The sequence below is a fragment of the Chiloscyllium plagiosum genome, chromosome 30, assembly GCF_004010195.1.
Source record: "Chiloscyllium plagiosum isolate BGI_BamShark_2017 chromosome 30, ASM401019v2, whole genome shotgun sequence".
In the NCBI taxonomy this organism is placed as follows: domain Eukaryota; kingdom Metazoa; phylum Chordata; class Chondrichthyes; order Orectolobiformes; family Hemiscylliidae; genus Chiloscyllium; species Chiloscyllium plagiosum.
The window spans coordinates 46,604,477-46,631,276 of NC_057739.1; the positions used below are offsets into that span (position 1 = coordinate 46,604,477).

General features: G+C 41.8%; 1 protein-coding gene across 1 annotated transcript in view; it reads right to left on the reverse strand.

The window, feature by feature from the left end:
* agpat2 (1-acylglycerol-3-phosphate O-acyltransferase 2 (lysophosphatidic acid acyltransferase, beta)) overlaps positions 1 to 26,800 on the reverse strand; it is a 116,872-nt gene that overhangs the window by 4,579 nt on the left and 85,493 nt on the right. The window contains exons 7-8 of the mRNA XM_043719726.1: positions 21,906 to 22,081; positions 10,109 to 10,204 (exon numbers count right to left, since the gene is read on the reverse strand). Coding sequence (XP_043575661.1) covers positions 10,109 to 10,204; positions 21,906 to 22,081 — 272 coding nt within the window. The remainder of the gene's footprint in view (positions 1 to 10,108; positions 10,205 to 21,905; positions 22,082 to 26,800) is intronic.

Here is a 26,800-nt window from a genome sequence, read left to right on the forward strand (position 1 = left end):
ATGTGGCCTCCTTTATATTGGGGAGACAGGCCGCCTACTTGCGGAGTGTTTCAGAGAACACCTCTGGGACACCCGGACCAACCAACCCAACTTCCCTGTGGCTCAACACTTCAACTCCCCCTCCCACTCCACCAAGGATATGCAGGTCTTTGGACTTCTCCATCGCCAGACCACAACAACACGACGGTTGGAGGAAGAGCGCTTCATCTTCTGCCTAGGAACCCTCCAACCACAAGGCTTGAACTCGGATTTCTCCAGTTTCCTCATTTCCCCTCCCCCACCTTGTCTCAGTCAAATCCATCGAACTCAGCACCGCCTTCCTAACCTGCAATCTTCTTCCTGACCTCTCCACCCACACCCCAGTCTGACCTATCACCCTCACCTTGACCTCTTTCCACCTATCGCATTTCTGACGCCCCTCCCCCAAGTCCCTCCTCCCTACCTTTTATCTTAGCCTGCTGGACACACTTTCCTCATTCCTGAAGAAGGGCTTATGCCTGAAGTGTCGATTCTCCTGTTCCATGGATGCTGCCTGACCTGCTGCGCTTTTCCAGCAACACATTTTCAGCTCTAGAATTTCTATTTACCCACCCAAAAAAAATTATGCTTCTGTACAGAAGAGTAGTTTCAAATTAGCAGGATGCATTGAGTGGTGTGCCACAGCGATCAGTGTTGAAGTCTCAATTATTCACAATCCAACAATCCTTACTCAATGTGTAGGTAGGCTGACTCGAGGGGGGGCCATATTGGATTTGGTGCTTGGCAATCAACTATGCCAGGTGTTTGATTTCTTGGTGACAGCGCATTTTGGTGATCGTGATCACAACTCCCTGGCCTTTACTATAACTCATGGAGAGGGATCGGAGCAGACGGTATGGGAAAGTATTTAATTGGGGCAGGGGGAATTACAATGCAGGAACTGGGGCATTTAAGTTGGGAACAGATGTTCTCAGGAAAATGCATGACAGAAATGTGGAGGCTGTTTGGGGGCATTTAGAGTCATAGAGTTGTACAGCATGGAAACAGACCCTTTGGTCCAACCCATCCATGCTGACCAGATATCCCAACCCAATCTAGTCCCACCTGCCGGCGCCCGGCCCATATCCCTCCAAACCCTTCCTATTCATATACCCATCCAAATGCCTCTTAAATGTTGCAACTGTACTTGCTGGATAGATTTGTCCCACTGAGATAGGGAGGGATGGTAGGCTGAAAGAACCTTGGATGACAAGGGATGTGGAACATATAGTCAAGAGGAAGGAGGAGGAAACTTAAGGTTGAGGAAGCAAGGATCATACAGGGCTCTAGAGGATTACAAGGTATCCAGGAAGGAACTGAAGAATGGACTTAGGAAAGCCAGAAGGGGGCATGAAAAAGCTTTAGTGGGTAGGATTAAGGAAAACCCTAAGGCATTCTACACTTGTGAGGAATAAGAGGATAATCCTCATGAAGGGCTTTTGCCTGAAACGTCGATTTCGCTGCTCGTTGGATGCTGCCTGAACTGCTGTGCTCTTCCAGCACGACTGATCCAGGAATAAGAGGATGGCCAGATGGAGGGTGGGGTTGATCAGAGATAGTAGAGGGAACTTGTGCCTGGAGTTGGAGAAGGGAGAGGAAGTCCTTAATGAATACTTTGCTTCAGTATTCACTAGTGAGAGGGACCTTGATGTTTGTGAAGACAGTGTGAAACTGGCTAATATGCTGGAACAAGTTGACGTTAAAGAGGAGGATGTGCTGAAAATTTTGAACAACAAAGACAGATAAGTGCCCTGGGCCAGACGAGATATACCCAAGGTTACTACAGGAAGTGAGGGAAGATATTGCTGCACCTTTGGTGATGATCTTTGCGTCCTCACTGGAGTAGTGCCAGTTGATTGGAGGGTGGCAAATGTTACTCCCTTGTTCAAGAAAGGGAATGGGGATAATCCTGGGAATTACAGACCTATTAGTTTTACATCGGTAATGGGCAAATTACTGGAGAGGATTCTGAGACAGGGCGTATGATTACTTGGAAAACCAGAGCTTGATTAGAGATAGTCAGCATGGCTTTGTGAGAGGCAGGTCATGCGTCACAAATCTTACTGAATTCTTTGAGGATGTGACAAAATACATTAATGAAGGTAGAGCAGTGGATGTGATGTAAATGGATTTTAGCAAGGTGTTTGATAAGGTTCATTCAGAAAGTAAGGAAGCATAGGATACAGGAAAATTTGGCTGTCTGGATACAGAATTGGCTAGCTCATAGTAAACAGAGTGGTAGTAGATGGAAAGTATTCAGCTTGGAGCTTGTTGACTAGTACTGTTCCGCAAGGATCTGTTCTTGGACCTCTGCTCTTTGCGATTTTTATAAATGACTTGGATGAGGAAGTGGAAGGGTGGGGTAGTAAGTTTGCCGATGACACAAAGGTTGGGGGAGTGGTGGATAGTGTGGAGGGTTGTTGGAGATTGCAACGGGACATTGACAGGATGCAGAACTGGGCTGAGAAGTGCCAGATGGAGTTCAACCTGGAAAAGTGCAAAGTGTTTCATTCTGGAAGGTCGAATTTGAATACAGAATACAGGGTTAAAGGCAGGATTCTTGGCAATATGGAAGAACAGCAAGATCTTGGGGTCCTCATCCATAGACCCCTCAAACTTGCCACCCAAATTCATAGGGTTGTTAAGAAGGCGTATGAGGTGTTGACTTTCATTTGGGGGAAAGAGTTTAAGAATCGCGAGGTTATGCTGCAGCTCAATAGAGCTCTGGTTAGACCACACTGGGAATATTGTGTTCAGTTCTGGTCACCTCATTATAGGTGTGGAAGCTTTAGAGTATAGAACAGATTAAATTTACCAGGATGCTGACTGGACTGGAGTGCATGTTTTATGAAGAAAGGTTGAGGGAGCTCGGGCTTTTCTCATTGGAGCGAAAGAGGATGAGAGGTCACTTGACAGAGGTATACAAGATGATGAGAGTCATAGAGAGTGGATAGCCAGAGACTTTTTTCCCAGGGCAGAAGCGGTTATCACCAGGGGGCATAATTTTAAGATGTTTGGAGGAGGGTTCAGGGGAGATGTCAGAGGTAGCTTCTTTACACAAGTGGTGGGTGCATGGAATGCACTGCCAGCAGTGGTAGTTGAGTCAGAGACATTAGGGATATTTAAGCGACTTTTGGATAAGCACATGGAAGATAGTACAATGAATTGTATGTAGCTTGGCTTGATCTTAGAGTAGGATAAAAGGTTGGCACAACATTGAGGGCCAAAGAGGCTATACTGTTCTATGCTCTAACAAGGGCCAACCTCTTGTGAAATTTTCATGACAAAGATAGGTTAGTAAGTTAACTAGTGAAAAGGACAGAGTTTGCAAATGGTTATAGTTTGTTTAAATGAGGGGGCATAAATTTGGTACAGGGTCAAACACAGGAAAATGTGAACTAGCAAGAAAAATAGAAATGGGTGTCAGATCTTGCGGTTGGAGAGCATTTTTGTGATAGTGACTACTCACATTCTACATAGCTATGGAAAAGGAGAGAAGCAGGCACAACGGGAGGATATTTAATTGGGAAAAGGAAACTACGATGCCATCAGACGTGAGTTGGGAAGCATGGACTGGGAGCAATTGCTCCATGGAAAGGGCACTATAAACATGTGGAGACTGTTTAAGGAACAGTTGTTGCGAGTGATGCATAAATGTGTTCCTCTGAGACAGGCAAGATGGAGTAAGATAAAGAAACCTTGGATGACAAGAGCGGAGGAGCTTCTCATCAAAAGAAAGAAGGCAGCTTACGTAAGGTGGAGGAAGCAAGGGTCTTGCTCAGCTTTACAGGATTACAGGCAGGAGAGGAATGAGCTCAAAAATGGTCTGAGAAGAGCCAGGAGGGGACACGAAAAAGGCTTGGCAGAAAGGATTAGGGAGAATCCAAAGGTGTTTTACACGTATGTGAGGAATAAGAGAATGATCAAAGAAAGAGTAGTGCCAATCAGGGATAGCATAGGGAACTTGTGTATAGAGTCTGAGGAGGTAGGGGAAGCCCTAGATGAGTATTTTGCTTCTGTCTTTACTAAAGAAAAGGACCTTGTCTTGTAGTGAATGAAACCATTGAGGAGCAGGTGTGCATGCTGGAACGGATAGAGATTGAGGAAGCTCATGTGCTGAAAATTTTGACAAACATTAAGATTGAAAAGTCGACAGGGCCAGACCAGATTTGTCCTCGGCTGCTTTGGGAAGTGAGAAACGTGATTGCTTCGCCGCTTGTGAGGATCTTTGCATCCTCGCTCTCCACCAGAGTCGTACCTGAGGACTGGAGGGAGGCAAATGTAATTCCTCTCTTCAACAAAGGAAATAGGGAAATCCCCGGCATTTACAGGCCAGTCAGTCTCACGTCTGTCATCTGCAAGGTGTTAGAGAGGATTCTGAGGGATAGCATTTGAGACCATCTGGAAGAGCATGGCTTGATTAAAAGCAGTCAGCACGGCTTTGTGAGGGGCAGGTCATGCCTCACAAATCTTGAGTTCTTTAAGGATGTTACTAGACAAGTTGATGAGGGTCGAGAGGTGGATGTTGTGTATATGGACTTCAGTAAGGCATTTGTAAGGTTCCCCATGGTAGGCTCGTTCAGAAGGTTAGGAGGAATGGGATACAGGAAGATTTAGCTGTCTGGATACAGAATTGGCTGGTGGACAGAAGACAGCGAGTGATAGTGGAAGGAACATATTCTGCCTGGAAGTCAGTGGTGAGTGGTGTTCCACGGTGCTCTGTTCTTGGGCCTCTACTCTTTGTAATTTTTATTAATGACCCTTGGATGAGGAGATTGAAGGATGGGTTAGCAAGTTTGCAGACGACACAAAGGTTGGAGGTGTCGTTGACAATATAGAGGGCTGTTGTAGGCTGCAGTGTGACATTGACAGGATGCGGAGATGGGCTGAGAGGTGGCAGATGGAGTTCAGCCTGGATAAATGCGAGGTGATGCATTTTGGAAGGTCGAACTTGAAAGTTGAGTACAGGATTAAAGACAGGATTCTTGGCAGTGTGGAGGAACAGCGGGATCTTAGTGTGGAGGTACATAGATCCCTGAAAATTGCCACCCAAGTGGACAGGGTTGTTAAGAAAGCATATGGTGTTTTGGCTTTCATTAACAGGGGGATTGAGTTTAAGAGTCGTGAGATCTTGTTGCAGCTCTATAAAACTTTGGTTAGACCGCACTTGGAATACTGCGTTCAGTTCTGGTCGCCCTATTATAGGAAAGATGTGGATGCTTTGGAGTGGGTTCAGAGGAGGTCTACCAGGATGCTGCCTGGACTGGAGGGCTTATCTTATGAAGAGAGGTTGAATGAGCTCGGATTTTTTTCATTGGAGAAAAAGAGGAGGAGAGTTGACCTAATTGAGGTATACAAGATAACGAGAGGCATAGATAGAGTCGATAGCCAGAAACTATTTCCCAGGGCAGAAATGGCTAACACGAAGGGCATAGTTTTAAGCTGGTTGGAGGAAAGTATAGAGGGGATGTCAGAGGCGGGTTCTTTACACAGAGAGTTGAGAGAGCATGGAATGAGTTGTCAGCAGCAGTTGTGGAAGCGAGGTCATTGGGGATATTTAAGAGACTGCTGGACATGCATATGGTCACAGAAATTGGAGGGTTTGTACATGAAGTTTACCTTACATCAGGATCAATGGTCGGCACAACATCATGGGCTGAAGAGCCTGTTCTGTGCTGTACTGTTCTATGTTCTAAAGCAGAAAGATTGTAGAATTCTAAGGTATACATGGTGCCCTAGTAGATGAATGACAAAAGATTACTTTGCTAGTACAGAAGGTGATTAGGAATACAAATGGAATGTTGCTGGTTATTGCAAGGGGAACGGCGTGTAGAAATATACATTTGAGAATGTGGTGCTGGAAAAGCACAGCAGATCAGGCAGCATCCGAGGGACAGGAGAGTCGACGTTTCAAACAAAAGCCCTTCATCAGGAATGAGGTTAATAGACGTTTGGCTACAGTTGTATAAAATATTGATTAGGCCAGATCTGAAGTACTGTAAAGTTTTGATCTCATTCAAGAAATGTCAAATATTTCAGAAATGATTCTTTTGACTAATACCCAAGATGGTGGGGATGATCCTACGAGGAAAGATTGGACCACTATTCATTTTAATTAAGAAGAATAAGTGGTGATCTTATTGAAAGATACAAGATCCTGAGGAGACCAAGAAGGGATAATTTGGAGATGCCAGTGTTGGACTGGGGTGTACAAAGTTAAAAATCACACAACACCAGGTTATAGTCCAACAGGTTTAATTGGAAGCACACTAGCTTTCGGAGTGACACTCCTTCATCAAGTCACTACCACCTGATGAAGGAGCGTCTCTCCGAAAGCTAGTGTGCTTCCAATTAAACCTGTTGGACTATAAGAAGGGATAACGTTGATTGGATGCTTCCCTAGTGAGAGATATTATAATTACAGGGCAAGTTTAAAAGTAAGTGATCTCCCATTTAAGATAAAGATGAGATTGAGTATTTGGAACAATCTTCTCTAAAGAGTGGTGAAGGTGGTATTTGAAGATTTTTAAAGCAAAGGTCGATTTTCAAAAAGTCAGGTGGGGGAATATGGTGGAATGATAGCTTTAGATGGAATAAATGTGATAACAAGAAATGATCTAGGATTGAAAGATGCAGTATCCATGAGTGGAGGTAAGAAATAACAAAGGGAAGATAACACTGGTTGGAGTGATCAATAGGGCCTCTAATAGTTACCATTCTGTAGAAAAGAGATTAAATCAGGGGATAACTGGTGGCACTAAAAAGAGTTAAATCTTCATATAGATTGGCAAAATTAAATTGACAGAGGCAGCGACAAGATTGCTTAAATGGTATCCCTAGAAAACAGTGACCATAGGCAGATTTTCAGTTTGCGAGTAAGAAACCTGGGTCAGAAACAACTGTTCTAAACTTAAATAAGGGCAACTAAAAAGGAATGAGGATAGAGAAACCTGGAATGGACTGGGGAAGGGGTTTCGCTCAAAAGACAGTTGAGGATCAGCAGTTGACATTTTTAAAAGTTCATGACTCACAAAGATATATAAGCAACTATTGTTAACCAAGCAAGTTAAGGATAGCTTCAAACTGAAAGAGAAATCACAATGTGGCAAAGGTTTGGATAAGCCAGAGTATTGGGCAATTTTTAAAAAACAAGATAACTACAAAAAGAGGGAAAATAAACTTGAGGGCAAACTTGCAAGTCATACCAAGATGGGCAGCAAGAGCTTCTTCAAATATAATGGAGGGGAGTGAGGGGCCTAACTGAACATAGGCACCTAAGATAGAGGCTGGGGAAATCAAAGGGAATCAGGACCCAGTAGAGCAGCTGAATGAGCACTGTGCTGTTTCACAGTAGAAGACACTAGAGAGGAAATAAACAACTATCACTCAAGAAAGAGTACCAGAGAAATTAATTGGGCTAAAAACCAGTTGGTCTCTTGTACTTGATGGGCTGCATCTTAGAATTTTCAAGCAAGTAGCTACACAGTCAGTGCTGCACTGACAGTAATCTACCATAATTCTTGGATTCTGGAGAAGTCCCAAGGGTTCAAAAAAGATTTACAAGGATGTTGCCAGAGCTTTGGGAGAGGCTGAACAGGCTGGGGCTGTTTTCTCTGGAGCGTCGGAGGCGGAGGGGTGACCTTATAGAGGCTTACAAAATTACGAGGGGCATGGATAGGGTGAATAGGCAAAGTCTTTTCCCTGGGGTCGGGGAGTCCAGAACTAGAAGGCATAGGTTTAGGGTGAGAGGGGAATGATATAAAAGAGACCTAAGGGGCAACGTTTTCACGCAGAGGGTGGTACATGTATGGAATGAGCTGCCAGAGGAAATGGTGGTGGTTGGTACAATTGCAACATTTAAGAGGCATTTGGATGGGTATATGAATAGGAAGGGTTTGGAGGGATATGGGCCGGCTGCTAGCAGGTGGGACTAGATTGGGTTGGGGTATCTGGTCGGCATGGACGGGTTGGACTGAAGGGTCTGTTCCCATGCTGTAAATCTCTACAACTCTATGATTGAAAGAGCTGCCAATGTAAAACCCTTAACTCAAAGATGGAGGGAGCCAAGAAATATATAGGTAAACATAGGCTAGTAAGCTTAACATTAAATAAAATGTTGCAGTCTACATAGAGAGTATAATAGAAGAGCATTTAGAAATATATAATATAACCGAACAGAGTCAGCATAGTTTTGTGAAGGGGAAATCATGCCTGACAAATTATGAGCTTTCTGAGGAGTTAACAAGCAGTATAGGTAAAGGGAATCAGAAGATTCAATATATGTGAATTTCCAAAAGGCACGTAAGGTATATATGTCAGTTATTTAATAATACCCTGTGGTACTGGTGTAATATATTAGCAAGACGACAGAGCTGGGAAAAGGTGGGGATTCTCAGAATGGCAACCTGCTAGTAGAGTGTCACAGGGATCAGTATTGGGACCACAAACAACTTGGATGCAGAAAGCGAATGTACTATCACCAAGTTCGGGGATGACAAAAACCTGTGGGAAGGCAAGTGGTGATGATGACATGATGATCTTCACAGGGATATAGACAGATGAAATGAGTGTGCAAAAACTTCACAAATAGAATGTAAGTGAAGAAGTGAGAGGTTTTGAAATTTGACACAAACAACAGAGGAACTGAATATTAATTAGATGAAGGAAGACTAAGGAAGCTACTGCACAGAGGGATCTGGGAGTTCTCGAACACAAGCCACAAAACACTAGCACACAATCTGTGGGTAAAATGGAAGGTAAACAAAGTGTTGGCCTTTTTATTTCAAACAAATGGAGTATTTATTTTTTTAAAATTGCAAAATCGTGATAAAACAATATCAGGCACTAGTTCGACCATGTTGGAGATAAAAAAAATCTGCAGATGCTGGAATCCAAGGTAGATAGGCAAGAGGCTGGAAGAACACAGCAAGCCACGCATCAGGTGGTGCAGAAGTCAGCATTTCAGGTGTAACCCTTCTTCAGGACTGAGGATGGGTGTGAGGGGAGATGCAGATAAAGGGGGAGGCAGGGCAGGGTGGTGATGGGGAATTGTTGAAAACAGGTAGACGGTACGATCTGGTTGGTCAATGGGAAGAACAAATCCGGTTGGTGGCAGGGAGTAATGGAAGGGAGGGGGAGGGGCTGGGAAGGGAGTCGGGAGATGAGGAAGGAAGTTATTTGAAATTGGAGAACTCGATGTTGAGTCCTCTGGGCTGTAGGTTGCCCAGGCGAAAGATAAGGTGTGTTTCCTCCAATAGGAGCTTCCTCCCTCACCCTCCCTTCCAATGCTCACTGCCACCAACCTGATCCATTTCTCCCATTGACCAACCAGGTCGTACCCTCTACCTGTTTCACCACCCTGCCCCCACCTCCCCCTTTATCTGCAGCTCCCTGCCACACCCACACCCAGTCCTGAAGGTTTACACCTGAAACATCGACTTCTGCACCCCCTGATGCTGCTGGCTTACTATGTTCTTCTAGCCTCCTTCCTACCTACACTGGTTAGATCACAGCTGAAATACTATAAATTGTTTTTGCATTAGAGACAGTCCAGAGAAGGTTTATTAGCCTGTCCCAGATATAGAGGTATGATAAGAGGTTGAGCCTGTACTCAGTGGACTCACTGGACTATAAGACGTGACCTTAAGAAACAACGATTCTTAAGGGATACTGCGGAGAGCTCACTTTCCCTTGTGGTACAGCCTAGGACCAGAATCTCAGAATAACGAATTGCACACTTAAGACAGAGATGAGGAGGGACGACTTCTCTCACAAGGTAGTGAATTTTGGAAGTCTTTATTACAGAGGGATGTTGATGCTGGGTTATTATGTATATTCAAGGCTGAGATAGAAAGATTCGTAATCAAAGGTTATGGAGAAAAGACACATGAACAGCACTATTTGCTTGCTGAGAGAAGCACAGACTAAACCCAGAGAATACTCTATTGTAGCTGGGTTCTATAAGGTTCCAGCATACAGACGAGGAGAGATTCTTGCACACTCCATAGATTTGCCCAACACTGCACCATCATCTGTAGACACTGCTTCTATTTGAGTTAATATAACATTTGCACATTTTAACTGATTTTACCTGTGCCTGTATGGCTAAGTGGAAAGCTCCTCGTTTAAATGGCAACATATTACCATCATGATTTCTGGTTCCTTCTGGAAACACCCACAATCTGATCTGTAGGGAAACAGGTGACATCAGAGTATTATCAAGTTAAACATGAAAAGTATAACCTTAAAATAGGTTTATTAGCCAATAGTACCCACAAACAAGGTTAAAAATTCAATTAAATTCCCCAACCAGAATGCTGCATATATTGTTTCCTCTATTATAATTTCTGGAAAAAGATAATTGAACTAAAATATTAACTTTTCCTCACAGACAGTACAATCCATGTATTTTCAACACTGGTAATGCTTTTCTTTTGTACTTATCTAGAAATTTTCTTCAGTTACAGCACAAAACTAATATACGAAAGCCTGTACCAGGACTGTACTTTGCTTTTGAAACACAAAGAAAAACAGTTCCCAATGACAGCACAATGTCCCAAAGCACATTATAAATGAGAGGAAAAGGTACTCTCAAAAATTTGCTATTTGGAGGACAGTCAAGACATTGGGACAGCTTCCCCTGGAGCAGAATCAAAAAGGTATTTGAGATTTAAATGTAGCTTTACAAACCGCACAAGGAAAGGTAAATTCCATCATTTGAGATGCTAGTACTAAATTTTATGAAGCAGAGAGATAATAAGAGTTACAAAAACAGACATTGCTGGAAAAGCTCAGCAGGTCTGGCAGCATCTGTGAAAGGAAGATAAAGTTAACATTTCAGGTTTGGTGACCCTTTCTCAGAACTGATGGTAGCTAGGAAAATGTTGGTTTATATGCAGACGATAGGGTGGTGGGGGGGTAGGGAGTAAATAATAGACCATAAGACATAGGAGCAGAAATTAGACCATTCAGCCCATCCAGTCTGCTCCACCATTCAATCATGGCTGATATGTTTCTCAACTCTATTCTCCCACTATCTCCCCGTAACCCTTGATACTCAAGAACCTCAGTCTTAAATATACTCAGTGATCTGGCCTCCACAGCCTTCTGTGGCAACGAATGCCATAGATTCCCCACTCTCTGGCTGAAGAAGTTTCTCCTTATCTCTGCTCTAAAAGGTCTTCCCTTTGCTTTAAGGGAAGGGAACATTCTGAATGGGAACATCTTTCCCAATTCTACTCTGTCCAGGTCTTTCAGGATTCTGTACATTTCAATCAATTACCCCCTCATCCTTCTAAACTCCATCGAGTACATATTCAGAGTCTTCAAACGTTCCTCATATGTTAAGCTTTTCATTCCTGGGACCATTCTCATGAACCTCCTCTGAACACGGTCCAGGGCCAGTACATTCTTCCAGAGATATGGGGGTCCAAAACTGAGCACAATTCTCCAAATGTGGTCTGACCACAGCCTTATAGAGCCTAAGTACATCCCTGCTTTTATATTTAAGTCCTCTCAAAATAAATGCCATAATTGCATTTGCCTTCCTAACTACTGACTCAACCTGTAAGTTTACCTTGAGAGAATCCTGGATTAGAACTCTCAATTCCCTTGCACTTCAGACTTGAGGATTTTCTCCCCATTTAGAAAATAGTCCATGCCCGTACGCTTCCTTTCAAAGTGCATGACTTTGTCACGTTGTATTCCATCTGCTCATCTTTGCCCACTCTCCTAACCTGTCCAAATCCTTCTACAGCTTCCCCGGCGTCTCAATGTTACCTCAACCTATTTTTGTATCATCTGCAAACTTAACCAGAATGCCTTAAGTTCCTTCATCCAGACTGTTAATGTATACGTGAAAAGTTGTGGTTCCCAACACTGAGCCTTGCAGAATTAGTCACGGGTTGCCATCCTGAGAAGGACCCTTTTATCCCCACTCTCTGCTGTCAGACAGCCAAGCTTCCATCCATGCTAGCACCCTGCCTCTAACACCATGGGTTCTTATTTTACTCAGTAGCCTCTTTTGTGGCAATTTGTCAAAGGCCTTCTCGAAATCCAGGTAGATAACATCCACAGGCTGTCCTTGGTGTAACATGCTCATTACTTCCTCAAAGAATTCTAGCAGATTCGCCAGGCATGACCTCCCTTGGTAAAACCATGCTGACTTTGCCCTATTCACTGTACACTTCCAAATATTCAGACATCTCATCTTCCACAATGGATTCCACAATCTTACCCATGACTGAGGTTAGGCTAATCGGTCTGTAATTTTCTGTCTTTTGCCTTACTCCCTTTTTAAATAGTGGTGTCACATTATCGATTTTCCAATCCTCTGGGACCCTCCATGATTCAAGAGATTCCTGAAAGATCACTGCTAATGCCTCCATTATCTCTTCAGCTATCTCCCTTAGGTCTAGATTAGAATAGTGCTAGAAAAGCACAGCAGTTCAGGCAGCATCCGAGAAGCAGTAAAATCGACGTTTCGATAAAAGCCCTTCATCAGGAATCATTTCTGATGAAGGGCTTTTGCCCGAAACGTCGATGTTACTGCCTGAACTGCTGTGCTTTTCCAGCACCATTCTAATCTAGACTCTGGTTTCCAGCATCTGCAGTCATTGTTTTTACCCATCTCCCTTAGGTAAAAACAATGACTGCAGATGCTGGAAACCAGAGTCTAGATTAGAATGGTGCTGGAAGAGCACAGCAGTTCAGGCAGTAACATCGACGTTTCGGGCAAAAGCCCTTCATCAGAAATGATTCCTGATGAAGGGCTTTTATCGAAACGTCGATTTTACTGCTTCTCGGATGCTGCCTGAACTGCTGTGCTTTTCTAGCACTATTCTAATCTAGACCTAAGGGAGATAGCTGAAGAGATAATGGAGGCATTAGCAGTGATCTTTCAGGAATCTCTTGAATCATGGAGGGTCCCAGAGGATTGGAAAATCGATAATGTGACACCACTATTTAAAAAGGGAGTAAGGCAAAAGACAGAAAATTACAGACCGATTAGCCTAACCTCAGTCATGGGTAAGATTGTGGAATCCATTGTGGAAGATGAGATGTCTGAATATTTGGAAGTGTACAGTGAATAGGGCAAAGTCAGCATGGTTTTACCAAGGGAGGTCATGCCTGGCGAATCTGCTAGAATTCTTTGAGGAAGTAATGAGCATGTTACACCAAGGACAGCCTGTGGATGTTATCTACCTGGATTTCGAGAAGGCCTTTGACAAATTGCCACAAAAGAGGCTACTGAGTAAAATAAGAACCCATGGTGTTAGAGGCAGGGTGCTAGCATGGATGGAAGCTTGGCTGTCTGACAGCAGAGAGTGGGGATAAAAGGGTCCTTCTCAGGATGGCAACCCGTGACTAATTCTGCAAGGCTCAGTGTTGGGAACCACAACTTTTCACGTATACATTAACAGTCTGGATGAAGGAACTTAAGGCATTCTGGTTAAGTTTGCAGATGATACAAAAATAGGTTGAGGTAACATTGAGACGCCGGGGAAGCTGTAGAAGGATTTGGACAGGTTAGGAGAGTGGGCAAAGATGAGCAGATGGAATACAACGTGACAAAGTCATGCACTTTGAAAGGAAGCGTACGGGCATGGACTATTTTCTAAATGGGGAGCCTCTCACTTATCTCTCCACGCTTCAGGCTCTCTGCCTTTATTCCGGAGAAGGGCCTTTGCCCGAAACGTCGATTTTACTGCTCCTCGGATGCTGCCTGAACTGCTGTGCTCTTCCAGCACCACTAATCCAGATATCTCCCTTAGGTGCCTAGTAAGAGGTCCAGGTAAAGTGCTACTTCAGCTGGAAGGTAAGTTTGGGCCCATGGATACTGAGGGGGGTGTTTGCCTTCAGCACCTTCCCCTGCAACCGCAGAAGGTGTAACATTTGCCCATTTGCCTCCTCAGTAATCAAGGGGCCAAATATAACTTCCAGCTGAAGCAGCACTTTATCTGTACTTCTCACAATCCAGTCTACTGCTTGGGGAAACCCACAAAGACGACCCTGAGCTTCAGTTGCTTGCCACTTTAACATGCCACTCTGTTCCCTGGCCAACATGCCTCTCTCAGGGTTGCTGCCTGAGCAAAGCTCAGCGCAAGCTGGGAGAACACCACCTTATTTTCCATGCAGGGACTCTGTAGCCCTCTCGTCTCAATATGGAATTTAATAATTTTAGGGCCTGAACTCCCCCATGTCCTAGCCCCCTACCACATGCACCAGACCTGGTTATTACAGTCTGTTCTTATACACTACCCATTGTTAGCCACTAACAGTCTCCATTAACAGTTATTCACCCTCCCAGTCAGATCATTATTGTTTCTGATTTACAGCATCTGCAGTTCTTTGGTTTTTGTTTTTAGATAATGAGAGTTTTTTTTAAAGATTCTGTCTTATTGGACATGGTCATTGCCTGGCACTTGTGCAATGTGGATATTGTCCGTGCTTAATGCATGTCAGCAAGCACTGCTTCAGTATCTGAGGAACTGCAAGTGGTACTGAATAAACACTCCAATCAACAAACATCCCCTTACAAACTTTTATGAAGAGAAGAACATTGATAAAGGAGTTGTAGGTAGGCCATGGTCAGCACCCTAAGAAACTCAGGGGCTCTTGCACAGTGATCCTACTTCTGGGCCAGGAGACCTGGGTACATGTCCCACCTGGTCCAGAGGAGATTCATTACATCTCTGAACAAGTTGATTAGAAAATATCTACTGTGATCACGTCCCATGTTGTACTAAAGAAAAATTATCAATGTAACCAAAACAGTTACATGGTCCTTCAACAATTTAATTGGTTAATCATTTGAATGTTGCTGGTGTGCTTTTCATCCCAAATAGCAAGTCCAAGTAGTATGAAGAAAGACAATATTTCTTTGGCTCGAATAGTTAACAACATTTGCCAATATTCTTTTATCAAATCAATTTTTGTGACAAATCATTCAATGTAGTGTGGCAGTCCCTCTATCGTGGTATAAGACATGAGTCCACATTGACATTGTGATAACACAAAATCTTTGGTTTCGCTATCACCATAAAAGGTGGCTTCCTGTTACTATGATTCAGTCCAATAAATCAATATCCAAATATAATCTGTTCCCTCATTTGAGCTAATCTCTCTGGACTGAATCTGTACAGATATTGTTTTATAGGTAGCACATCTCTCCCCACTATCATAAATGGCTAAAATAGGTTTCCTGACCTATTCCCACAAATTGATTTATAATTTCATAATAGCATTCTTAAGTCACCATGATGGTGTCACCTTCTAGAAACCCAAGTTTTTAAGTACCTCGTTTTTCAATCTGATTGTTGAAGAGACAACTTTTGACTTATTTTCCAATTTGTTCTGATACACTGGTTGCATTTTCTACTTTATTAATTGCTGCAAGTACACTTTATTCCTGACTATCATATCATTTCAATGTTAACGCGACACACTGGCTGTTTCTTTCTACTAAAGCATTCACTACATAATTCATGTCTTTGAGTTTCTTTTCATTATGAGAGACAGATAACACCATCAATACTTTGTTTCCCACAACAGAATTTAAAAATACCCTGTCCTTATATGCTCTAGTTTTCATTGTTTGTTAAGCACTCAATGCTTTTAACCAACTTCTCTCTGAAAATTTACGAGTTATTTGGAAGCATAGTCTCTAAGCTTTGGTTTATCAATTTCTCATCTCATGCTGTACGTCAGTTCAAAAGGACTAAATGCTGTGGACTTATTAAGAGAGCCCCTAACAAATAATAAAGGGATTCCTTTAGTTCAATAATTAGAACATGCTTAGCAATAAAATCATTGTCTTTGAAGTTTAATGCCATGTTTCCAGTTTCTATTATGATCAGCCTCATTCTCTTCACCTTCATTTTTAGTTCAAATTCCATAAACTGTATTTGATAACTGAATTTTCACAGCAACTCCCTTTTTCATTGGCACCTTTGCTTCCTATCCATTTCTTCAGGCCTGAGATCTGGTCACAGAGTCAGGAAGCAATTCAGAATGTTCTTTTTTAAAGGTTTGTTTGTTTACAACCTCCACTGGTTACTCTATTACTCTTATTGAGGGAAATATTCTTGAACGTGGCTGTCATATCCCAAAATTAAATACATTCCTTCTATTGGCATTTGCTTCACTACTCCATTTACCAAGTCACTTTTCTCCAACTCTAATCACAAGGTTGGTTTGTAGCCTTCGTGAATACCTTTAATTAACATCTTTGTCTTCGTTAATCACTCTGGAATAGAAATAGCGGTCAGAATCAGTGACTGACTTGCTGTAAAATGTCTTAATATCTTAATTTACCTTTGTTCAAAAGGGGAGGTATTTCCTTATGCTTTGAATTAAAATACTCAGAACTTCCAGCTGTCCGAGTCTCTATCTTTATTCGTGTCACTATATAATATACATACATATAGTCACTAAGTATACACACATGACTGTCTTCAGCCATCTTTCCCTACTTAGTGCAGTTCAAGGAAATATGGTGTGTTTGTACTACTGTCTTATTATCCATTTCCTTCCCCAATGTCGTCTTTTCTAAAGATTCCTTAAACAATTCCTATTGCTGAAGTCTTCCATTAACTTCCAGCCATTTAGTTTTATACAGCTCGTCTTATTACAATGAAGCATATTAATTTCAAAGTATTGTTGGTTCTGTCATTTCTCCTTTACTCTGGCACCGTTCTGCCTGTTCTCCAAACTAGTTCCTCTTCCATTGTCTGATTGTCTATTCCTTTATTTTGTAGGCTTCGTTTTCCTTTGCTCTAAGATGGCCCATTGCCAACTCGTTCTGTAACTTCCCTATCACTCTGGAATTCAAGTATTTTTAATTCCATTTTACTTTTAATTTTTCTCTGCTTTTCTTTCCCTAATAATTCATCTTTATTTCTCTTCCATGAAATTCATTTTGTTTTTAGGTTTCTAAACAGTTGTGACATCCCAACTATAGGTTTTCTTTCTTCTGACTCAATACTGGATGATCACTTGAAGCACCTCACCTTTGACATTCTCTTTTCACTTCTACCTTTAATTTACCTGCCAACCTCAGCTTAACTAGTGACAGAATCTTAAATAATCTTCCTCTTGGAGAAAATTCTTAGCAATGTTGAAAACCCTCTCCAAACTATAGTGCAATAAACTTCAAAACACTGTTTCCTTTATGCCGAGAACCATCATACACCCTTTATTTTACAAAGGCAGACAAATCTCTCAAAGCTTGTGAATCCAAAAACATCCCCATCAAGAGTACCCAGTTGTTATGCTCCCAGTTGATGTCACTATTCGATAATTCAGACTTTGGACAGATGATAATTGATGCTTTTCAGTGTTAATAAGATGGTCTTTTACAAACAAGCAGGTAATACTGCAGATTCAAGTTTAACATTAGAATTAGAACTGGCCATTCAGTTCCTCGAGCCTATTCCACCATTCATTAAGATCATGGCTGATCTGTGGCCATACACCTGCCTTTGACTCATATAGCCAAAACCCTCTGCTTAACAAAAATGTATCTATCTCCAATTTAAAATTAAGCATCAACTGCCATTATGGAAGACCGTTTCAAACCTCTGCACTTGAGAAGTCATTCCAAACATCTCTCCTGAACAGCCTGGCCCTGATCTTCATACTACTTCTACAATCCTCAATCAGTTAGACATAGCTTATCTTTTTCTACCCTGTCTTTTCCTGTTAATAATGTGAAGACTTTGATCAGATCATTACTTAACCTTTTAAATTAGGGATAAAATAGACCTAACCTTTTAAAATTTCTCTTCATAACTTAACCTCTGGAGTCCAGGTATTGTATGTGTAAAGCTCACTGCACTCCATTCAAAAAGGTCAATATATGCTTTCTAAGATGTGGTGCCGAAAACTGCTTTCGGGCCAAAGTGGGGTCTAACCGATGTTTTATATTACTATAGCACAATTTCTTCATTCTTGTACTCCAGTCCTTCGGTTATAAAGGCATGCATTCCATTAACTTTATTATTTTCTGCACCCGCTCATGACTTTTTAAAGATCTATGCAGCTGAGCTCCAAGTCTCTTTGAATATGCACTGTTCTTAACTTTATACAATCTAGAAAGTACCACAATCTACCATTTTTTAAATCCAAAATAGATAACCTCACACTTGCTTAGATTGAGTTTCATCTGCCACAGTTTGGCTCATTCATCTCATCTATCAATATCCCTTTGTAATTTTATGCTATCATTTACATGATCTACACTGTTGCATAATTGTGCGCCAAACTTGGCTATGTCTTTCTATGCCATTATCCAAATCATTAATGAATAATGTGAATACTTGAAGCCCTAACATAGATCCTTATGAGACACCACTGGTCACATCTTACTAATTCAAGTACCTGCCCATTATCCCTATTTTGTCACCTACCACTGAACCAATTTTTCCAGCCTTGTCAACAATTGGCCCACATTAATGGACTTCTCCCTTAGTTAATAGTGGTTCTTTATCAAATGCCTTCTGGGAATCCATATAAACAACATGTATAGACAGTCCACAAGAGGGCACATACGCCATAATCAAGTTACCTTCTATTTACGCGTACATAGTGCATGGATTCGGACTAGGTTGCTCAGAGCCAGTCCCTAGAATGAAGAGACTGAGACTCCTGTTTATCTCTGTCAGCCAGGGCTCTCTGACTGGGGTTGTTAACCTAGGCCAATTAGGGATCACTCACTGAGATCCACTTGGCCCTTGTTCCAATCACTACAACAACCTTAGTCATCTGTTCAAATAATTCAATGAGGTTAGTCATCTGTAAGATATCATAAACCCATGCTGGCTCTCCACGATGAACTAAAAATTTGCCAGGTATTCAATTACCCCATCCTTGATTACAGATTCCAACGATTTCCCAACCACAGATTTTAGGCTAACTGGTTTGCAATCTTTTGTGTTATGAAACTGAAGGCATGTACTGTACCTTTAAGAGAGAGTGAATGCTATTTTGTGCCAAGGGATTACTAGCACCTGTCATATGATTAGCTTGCAGTCTCTCAGTTTACTGGAAAATTGAAAATATGTAACATTTGGCTGTGAACTAGATAGCCAAGTTGTTTTGACAACAATTCAAATCTAACCAGTTTAAATTAGACCCCAGAATACTGAAACCCAACTGAGTTTGAGTTTGTTTTTTCCAAACTTAAACCAATGAGACGATCTGATGTTTGGAGTATAAAGAAGCAGACATTTTGGAAGTTAGACAGAGAAACTGCCAGCAAAACTCTATCAAAGGTACCTTTTTCATAAGAAACATCTTTGCAGCAAAAGGCCAAATACAACCCAGGGAAATCTTCAGCCAGAGGAAGACAGACACAGACAACTGCAGTCGCTGTGTGGTTTTGAAATTAAGTTGATGTAATTTTAATACGGGTTTTTATGAGAACAGTATATTGCTATAGAGTTGGAGGCAGATAACAAACATTTAAGAGAAATGATTTGGAGATGCTGGTGTTGGACTGGGGTGTACAAAGTTAAAAATCACAACACCAGGTTTAATTGGAAGCACTAGTTTTCAGAGTGCTGCTCCATCAGGTGGTTGTCATCTTCGATTGTCACTAACTAAACCTATTGGACTATAACCTGTTGTTGTGAGATTTTTAAATTTAAGAGAAAGGAGGTTTAGTGTTGTAAATAGTTATTGTTTAATGTTCATTTTTAGAGTTAAAGAATAAATTGATGTTTTTTTCTTTAAATGTGGAATTTGGGAGTTCTCTGTCACTCATATTTTAACAGACTATAAAGGCAAAGTGAGCTTTTCTGGGTGTTTGGTTTAATTAGCAGAAGAGTTCACCACCATGTCGTAACATTTGCCATTCTTAGAAAACAGAGTGACCTGCAATTTTCTAACCCAGATGGACGAGTCCTGCATTTAATAAACTGATATAGTTAGGACTTCCACTTCCTTTAACAGCCTTGGACGGAAACTGTCAGATCCTAGGAATTTGTCTCTTTTTAATTCCATTAATTTCCTCATTACTGCGATTTTATATATATGTTAATTTTATACAGCCCCTGCCCCGATCCACTAATTTCCTCGGACCTTCCAGCAAACCATCTCTTTTTCAATTGTAAATAGAGGCAAAATGATTATCCAACATGTCTGCCATTTTCCCACATTCACTGACAATATCCCCACTTTCAATCTGTAGTCGGCCAGCACTGCTCCTGACCACACGCTTTCCTTTTACCATAACAGTTCTTATTGATTTTAATGTCCATTGCAAGTTTTTTTTTGTCCATAATTACTTTTAAAAGCTTCCATAAGTTGCTTTTCAGCCTTTGTTGGTTTATGAATTTGAATTCGAATCCCTACAGTGCCCTTCGGCCCAACAAATACACACTAACCCGACTCAGAGTAACCCACCCAGACCCATTCCCCTACCACATGACTAATGCTCCTAACCCACACATCCCTGAACACTATGGGCAATTTAGCATGGCCAATTCACCTAACCCGCACATTTTTGGATTGTGGGAGGAAACCAGAACACTGGAGGAAACCCACACAGACACAGGGTTGGAATTGAACCCAGGCCGCTGGTGCTGTGAGGCAGCAGTGCTAACCACTGAGCTACCGGTCTTTGTATCTTTCCCATTCAGCAGGAACTGTGCTGTTTTTTGCACTTTATAAGCTTTCTCTTTCACTTTTGTGCCATCTCTTGTTTCTTTGGCTGTTTATGACTTTTTTCCTGTGAAGTGGAGCTTTTCCCTCTCAGATTTATAAACAAGGTTTGTATCATGTTAAATGCTTTTGTTTAAAAAACAAACATTCTCCACTGTTTTTCAGTTGTTTTACCCATTAGCAGATTTTCCCATCATTTGTCTCAGGTTTAACAAAAAAAAGTATATTATGCCAAAGAAATGAAGACAATAGAATAATCAGATTATTTACACATTACACACAATTTTTAAACACAGTAAGAATATAATCTAGTTAATCAAAACAGCATCCATTCAGTAATGAATTGCCAGAAAGATTGCCCTTCTCTATCATACATATGCATGATAGGTATGACTAAACTTTGACTCCAGGGTTGAGAGAATTGGACAGCTTCTTCCTTGCTTTGTCAATGTAAATGCCCACAGCTTCTCCAGGCTTCAGTTAAACACTTCTGTTCTGGAACACAAACTGAACTGAGGTAACCTATTTTTAACAATTCTAAATGATCCTCTCCTTTCTCAGGAGCAACAGCTGAAGTTGGATGTGCAAAGCAATGAACCCTGCAGAACTAACTCGAACAAAAAAGCTGTTTTCCAAGCTCAAAACAAATTCACAATACTCTGAAAACTGAATGCAATGCACTTTTACTTTGAGCAATCAAATTTGCCCAATGTAACCAAACTCCTATCACTACCAAAACACTGACCAGTTTTCAAAAGAGATGAAGATGGGAGGAAAACTCATGCCAGTCAAAATGCTTGTAAATACTAACTTTAAAACTCCCCAACAAAATATGAATTTTCCTTTGTAATTAATTTGGCAGCATAGGAAAAGAGGAAGTATGTGAAAATGGGTAATAGAACAATTCCTTATAAGATTGTGGAAACTGCGCTAGACAGCTATTATATTAATGGCAGTGAAACAAATTGCAGACAAGCAATTTTTTTTAAATTTTAATGGCCGTTTTTTCTTTAAGTTATTTAATTCTTATTGTAATTGAGCTATTTATTTATTCTACTGCGATCATTGTGTTGACGGCCTGCTTGAAGTCCTAAATGCTAGATTATATCTTCAGACTGTTTGTAAAATATTGTTAACTGTTTAATATGCTTGTGCTGGTTCTCAAATCAGAAAAAAATGAATGCAAGATTGAAGCTCTTTAATAACAAGCGGTTTTATTTACTTACATTTTCTTTCAGCATGGTCTGAGCAGCCTCGGTCATCACACTTTTAGCATCTGTTTTTTTCTGTCGGTTGATGAAGATGATGCCAGCAAGCCAGCATACCAACCCCACAGTGCCAGCATACATCAGCTCCTTCTTTGCAATCGCAACACAACGATCAGGAAGGATCTCCATCATGCCTGAGAAACAAAACTTAGCACAATGATTTCCTTGCCTCAAGAGAATGACTATCAACAGATGCAAAAATAACATTTTATTGAACAGCAAGATCTAAATAAGCATTATAGAAGTTGCAACACAGTAGGTCATTCACATGTTATCAATACACGTTATCACCAGCTGCTACTCCATATTCTCACCTCATTCCCTGCTTTCTCTGCATTATTGCAAATTTCAGTGAAATTTGCAAAGCCGTGACCACAGCCACTTGTAATAAAATATTTAGGTGGTTCTTAGCTTTTGTAGAAAAATTACAACTCTCCCTTTTTTTAATAATAATTTCCCATAACCACTTGGTCCCGATTCACAAAAATTCTGATTCATTGAGGTTGACCTGACAACACGTTGTTACAGGGCTTGTATTTATAGCCTTTTATTTGAACAAGGTTGTAACATTTGCAAATCTACAGTTCTCTGGCACCATCTGTGTGTAAGGAAGACTGAAAATTGTATCAATGTCTCCACAATGCCCACTCTTACTTTCCTTACTATTTTTGGGTATACCTTAGCAGCTCCTGGTGCTTTATCAATACCAAATACCACAAACCTATCCAGGTCTCCTTTTCAATTGTAAACCTTGTGGTATCTGGACTGCATCCTTTTTACCAAGGCCTGGGTGGCATCATCTGTAGGACAGACTAATGCTAATACCTCAGCTATGACCTCTCTTTCCTATAAGTATATTCAGCCATGATGGAAAGGTGCTGGTGTTGGACTGGAGTGGACATAGTTTAAAATCACACCACACCAGGTTATAGTCCAACAGTTTATTTGGAAGTACAAGCTTTTGGAGCTAGCAATCTGACAAAGCAGCAGCACTTCGAAAGCTTGTACTTCCAAATAAATCTGTTCAACTATAACCTGGTGTTGTTTGATTTTTACGTATATTTGGGAAAGTGCTTTTTCACTGATCACTGTGTCCTGCCTGGAGGAGTGTGTCATCATGGGGTATTAGATAGCTTTTTTGTCTTTGCTTATTCACAAGGTGTGGGCATCACTGACTAGACCAGCATTTATTGCCTATTCTTAACTGATCAGAGGGCAGTTAAGCATCAATCAGACAGCTGTGATTCTGTTTTACCTGCACTTCCACACGTCATTTACTTTATCTGTTGCTTCCAATGTGGTCTCCTCTACACTGGGGAGACAAGACGCCTACTTGCAGAGTGCTTCAGAGAACATTACCAGGACACCCGCACCAACCAACACCAACGCCCCATGATCGAACACTTCAACCCCCCCTCACTCCATCAAGAACATGCAGTCCCTGGGCCTCCACCATCGCCACACCCTCATCACCCGATGCCTGGAGGAAGAATGTCTAATCTTCTGCCTTGGGACACTCCAACCACACCATCAATGTGAATTTCACCAGTTTCCTCATTTCCCCTACCCCCACCTAACCCGTTCCAACCTTCCAACTCGGCCGTCATGACCTGTCCATCTTTCTTCCCACCTATCTGCTCCATCCGCCTCTCTGAACTATCACCATTACATCCTGAAGAGAGGACATCAGATTCCTAAAACAATGGGACCATTCCTTGAAGAGATCAGGTTATATCAGACCAGCAACAGGACAAACATCCTCACAGGAAAGTTTGCTAATGTTGGAGTGGATTTAAATTAGACTGGTGGAGGAGAGCTATAGATTATCGATCTGGACGAATGAACTGAGGGCAACTAAGTTTGAGTTGACAGACAGGTGGATAGACAGGTACTGTTGAGGAGTGGGTAGGCTGCAGAAGGACTTTGACAGACTAGCAGAGTGAACAAAGAAGTGACAGATGGAATACAGTGTAGGAACTTGAGGTTATGCACTGTGATAGAAAGAATAGAGGCGTGCACAAATTTTTTTCCAACAGCAGAAAGCCTCCCGAAATCTGAGTAACAAAGGGACTTGGAAGTCCTAGTTTGGAATTCTTTTAAGGTTAACATGCAGGTTCGATTGACAGTTAGAAAGGTAAATACAATGTCAGCACTCATTTCAAAAGGGCTAAATTACAACAGCAGAGATGTACTGCTGAGGCTGATGAAGAGCTTATGCCTGAAAGGTCGATTCTCCCGCTCAACTGCTGCTTGACCTGCTGTGCTTTTCCAACGCCACGCTTTGACTCTGACTCCCCAGCATCTGCAGTCCTCACTTTCTCCTAGTCAAGAAAGTAGTGAGGGATTTTAATGCAAGAAACCAGAGAAGACAGACAGATGAGCTGAGGGCACAAATAAACATGTGGGAGTACAACTACAGCCAGACCCAAGACTTAGCTGAAATATGGGAAGGACTGGCAGCTCAACACCTCTGGTTATAGGGTATTCAGACAAAGATAGAGGGGGTTGATGGAGGGGTAGTGGAATTGTTGCAATATTGATCAAGGAATCAACTATAGCAGTGAAGAGGGATAGTAGCTTGGATGTAGGTTTAGAGGCCATGACACAGCAAGAGCAAACATGCTATTGGGCTCAAGTCTCGGTTAGGAAAAATACAGATCAACTAAAACCTATAACATGAAACAGTGCAGCACAGGAAAAACGGCCCTGAGATCCACCATGACTTTATTGGCTATGATGTTACTCTAGACTAAACCCAACTGTCTGCACATGATCCATATCTCTTTATTCTCTGCCTGTTCATGTGTCTAAGTGCCTCTTAAACATTGCTTTCATATCTGCTTCTACCACAGCCTCTGGCAGCACGTTCCAGACACCTACCTCCCTATATGTAAACAAAGGTCTTTCCTCACACAAATTTAAAATTTCCCCCCCTCACCTGAAATCTATCCCCCTTAGTATTTGACATTCCCACCCTGGGGAAAAAAGACTCAGACTCCCCATCCTATACATGCCTCTCAATCTTATATACTATCAGGTCACCTCAGCCTCTGATGCTCACAAAAACAATCCAAGTTTGCCCAACCTTATAGCTACTACACTCCAATCCAGACATCATCCTGGTAAATCTCTTCTGCTCCCTCCTCAAAGCTTCCTAAACTGTGGTGACCAGAACAGCGCACACTACCAAATATGGTCTGACTAAAGTCTTATACAGTTGCAAAATGACTTGCCAACTTTTATACTTAATGCCCCAACTGATGAAGGCGAGCATATCATATGTTTTCTTTACCATCTTAACGACTTGTGGTGCCACTTTCAGGGAGGCATGGACTTGCATCCCAAGATCCCTCTGCATATATCAATATTCCTAAGGGTCCTCCATGTACTGTACACTTTCCTCTTGCTCTGCCTGGGGAGGTATGGCCCAGTGGTATTATTGGCGGATTATTAATCCAGAGACCCAGATAATGTTCTGGGGACACAGGTTCACATCCCACCATGGCAGATGGTAGCATTTGAATTAAATTTTTTAAATTCTGAAATAAGAGTTTAATGACGATCATGAATCAATTGTCGATTGTCAGAAAAACCCATCTGGTTTATTAATATCCTGCCATCCTGACCTACATGTGATTCCAGACCTACAGTAATGTGATTGACTGTTAACTGCCTCTCTGGGCAATTAGGATTGGGAAAAAACGCTGGCCCAGCCAGTGACACCCTCATCCTGTGAATGGATAGAGAAAAAAATTCTCCCAAATGCATTATCTCACACTTGTTCGACTTAAACTTCATTTATCATTTCCCTGTGCAACTTTCCAACCAACCTATATCCTGTGACAACTTCCTCACTACCCACAATTCAAGTTTTCATAAAAGCAAATTCCAAACCAAAACAGAAAATGCTGGAAAATCTCAGCAGGTCTGGCAGCACCTGTAAGGAGAGAAAAGAGCTGACGTTTCGAGTCTAACTGTCTCTTTGTCAAAGCTGCTTTGACAAAGGGTCAGTTAAGACTCGAAACGCCAGCTCTATTCTCTCCTTACAGATGCTGCCAGACCTGCTGAGATTTTCCAGCATTTTCTCTTTTGATTCAAGTTTTCATGTCAGCTGCAAACTTACTAATCCGGCCACTGACATTTTCATCCAAATCACTTACATCTACCACAAACAGACGCCCTGGCACTGATCGTGGTAGAACACTACTGGTCACAGATCTCCAGTTATAAAAACCCCTCTCCACAACTACTGATTTCTCTAACTGAGCCAATTTTGCATCCAACTTGCCAACTCGCTATGGATTCCACACAATTTGATCTTCTGTGGCAGCCTACTTTGAAGGACCTTGTCAAATGTCTTACCAAAAACTCTTGTACTTAAAATCCACTGCTTCACTCTTAATCATTGTCACGTCAAAAAGCTCAGTCACGTTAGTGAGACAAGACATCCCTTGCATAAAGTCTTACTGACTACCCCTGAAAAGTCTATTCTCCAAGTGCAAGTTAATCCTATCCCTAAGGATCTTCTCCAATAAATTTCTTACCACTAATGTAAGGCTCACCGATCTGTAATTTCCCAGATTATCTCAATTTCCCTTCTTCAACAAAAGAATAACATTGCCTGATCTTCCGTTTTTTTGGGACCTCACCTGTGGCTAAAGAGAATATGAAGATCCTAGTCAAGATTTCTTCCGCCGCCTCTGAGCTTACTTTCACAATCAGGACTCCCGCCCACCTTCCGAGGATCCTTTCACCCAACTCCAACACACTGCATCCACCTGGACACCCCGTGCTGGCCTATTACCCGCCCTCGATCTCTTCATTTCCAACTGCCGCCGGGACATTAACCGCCT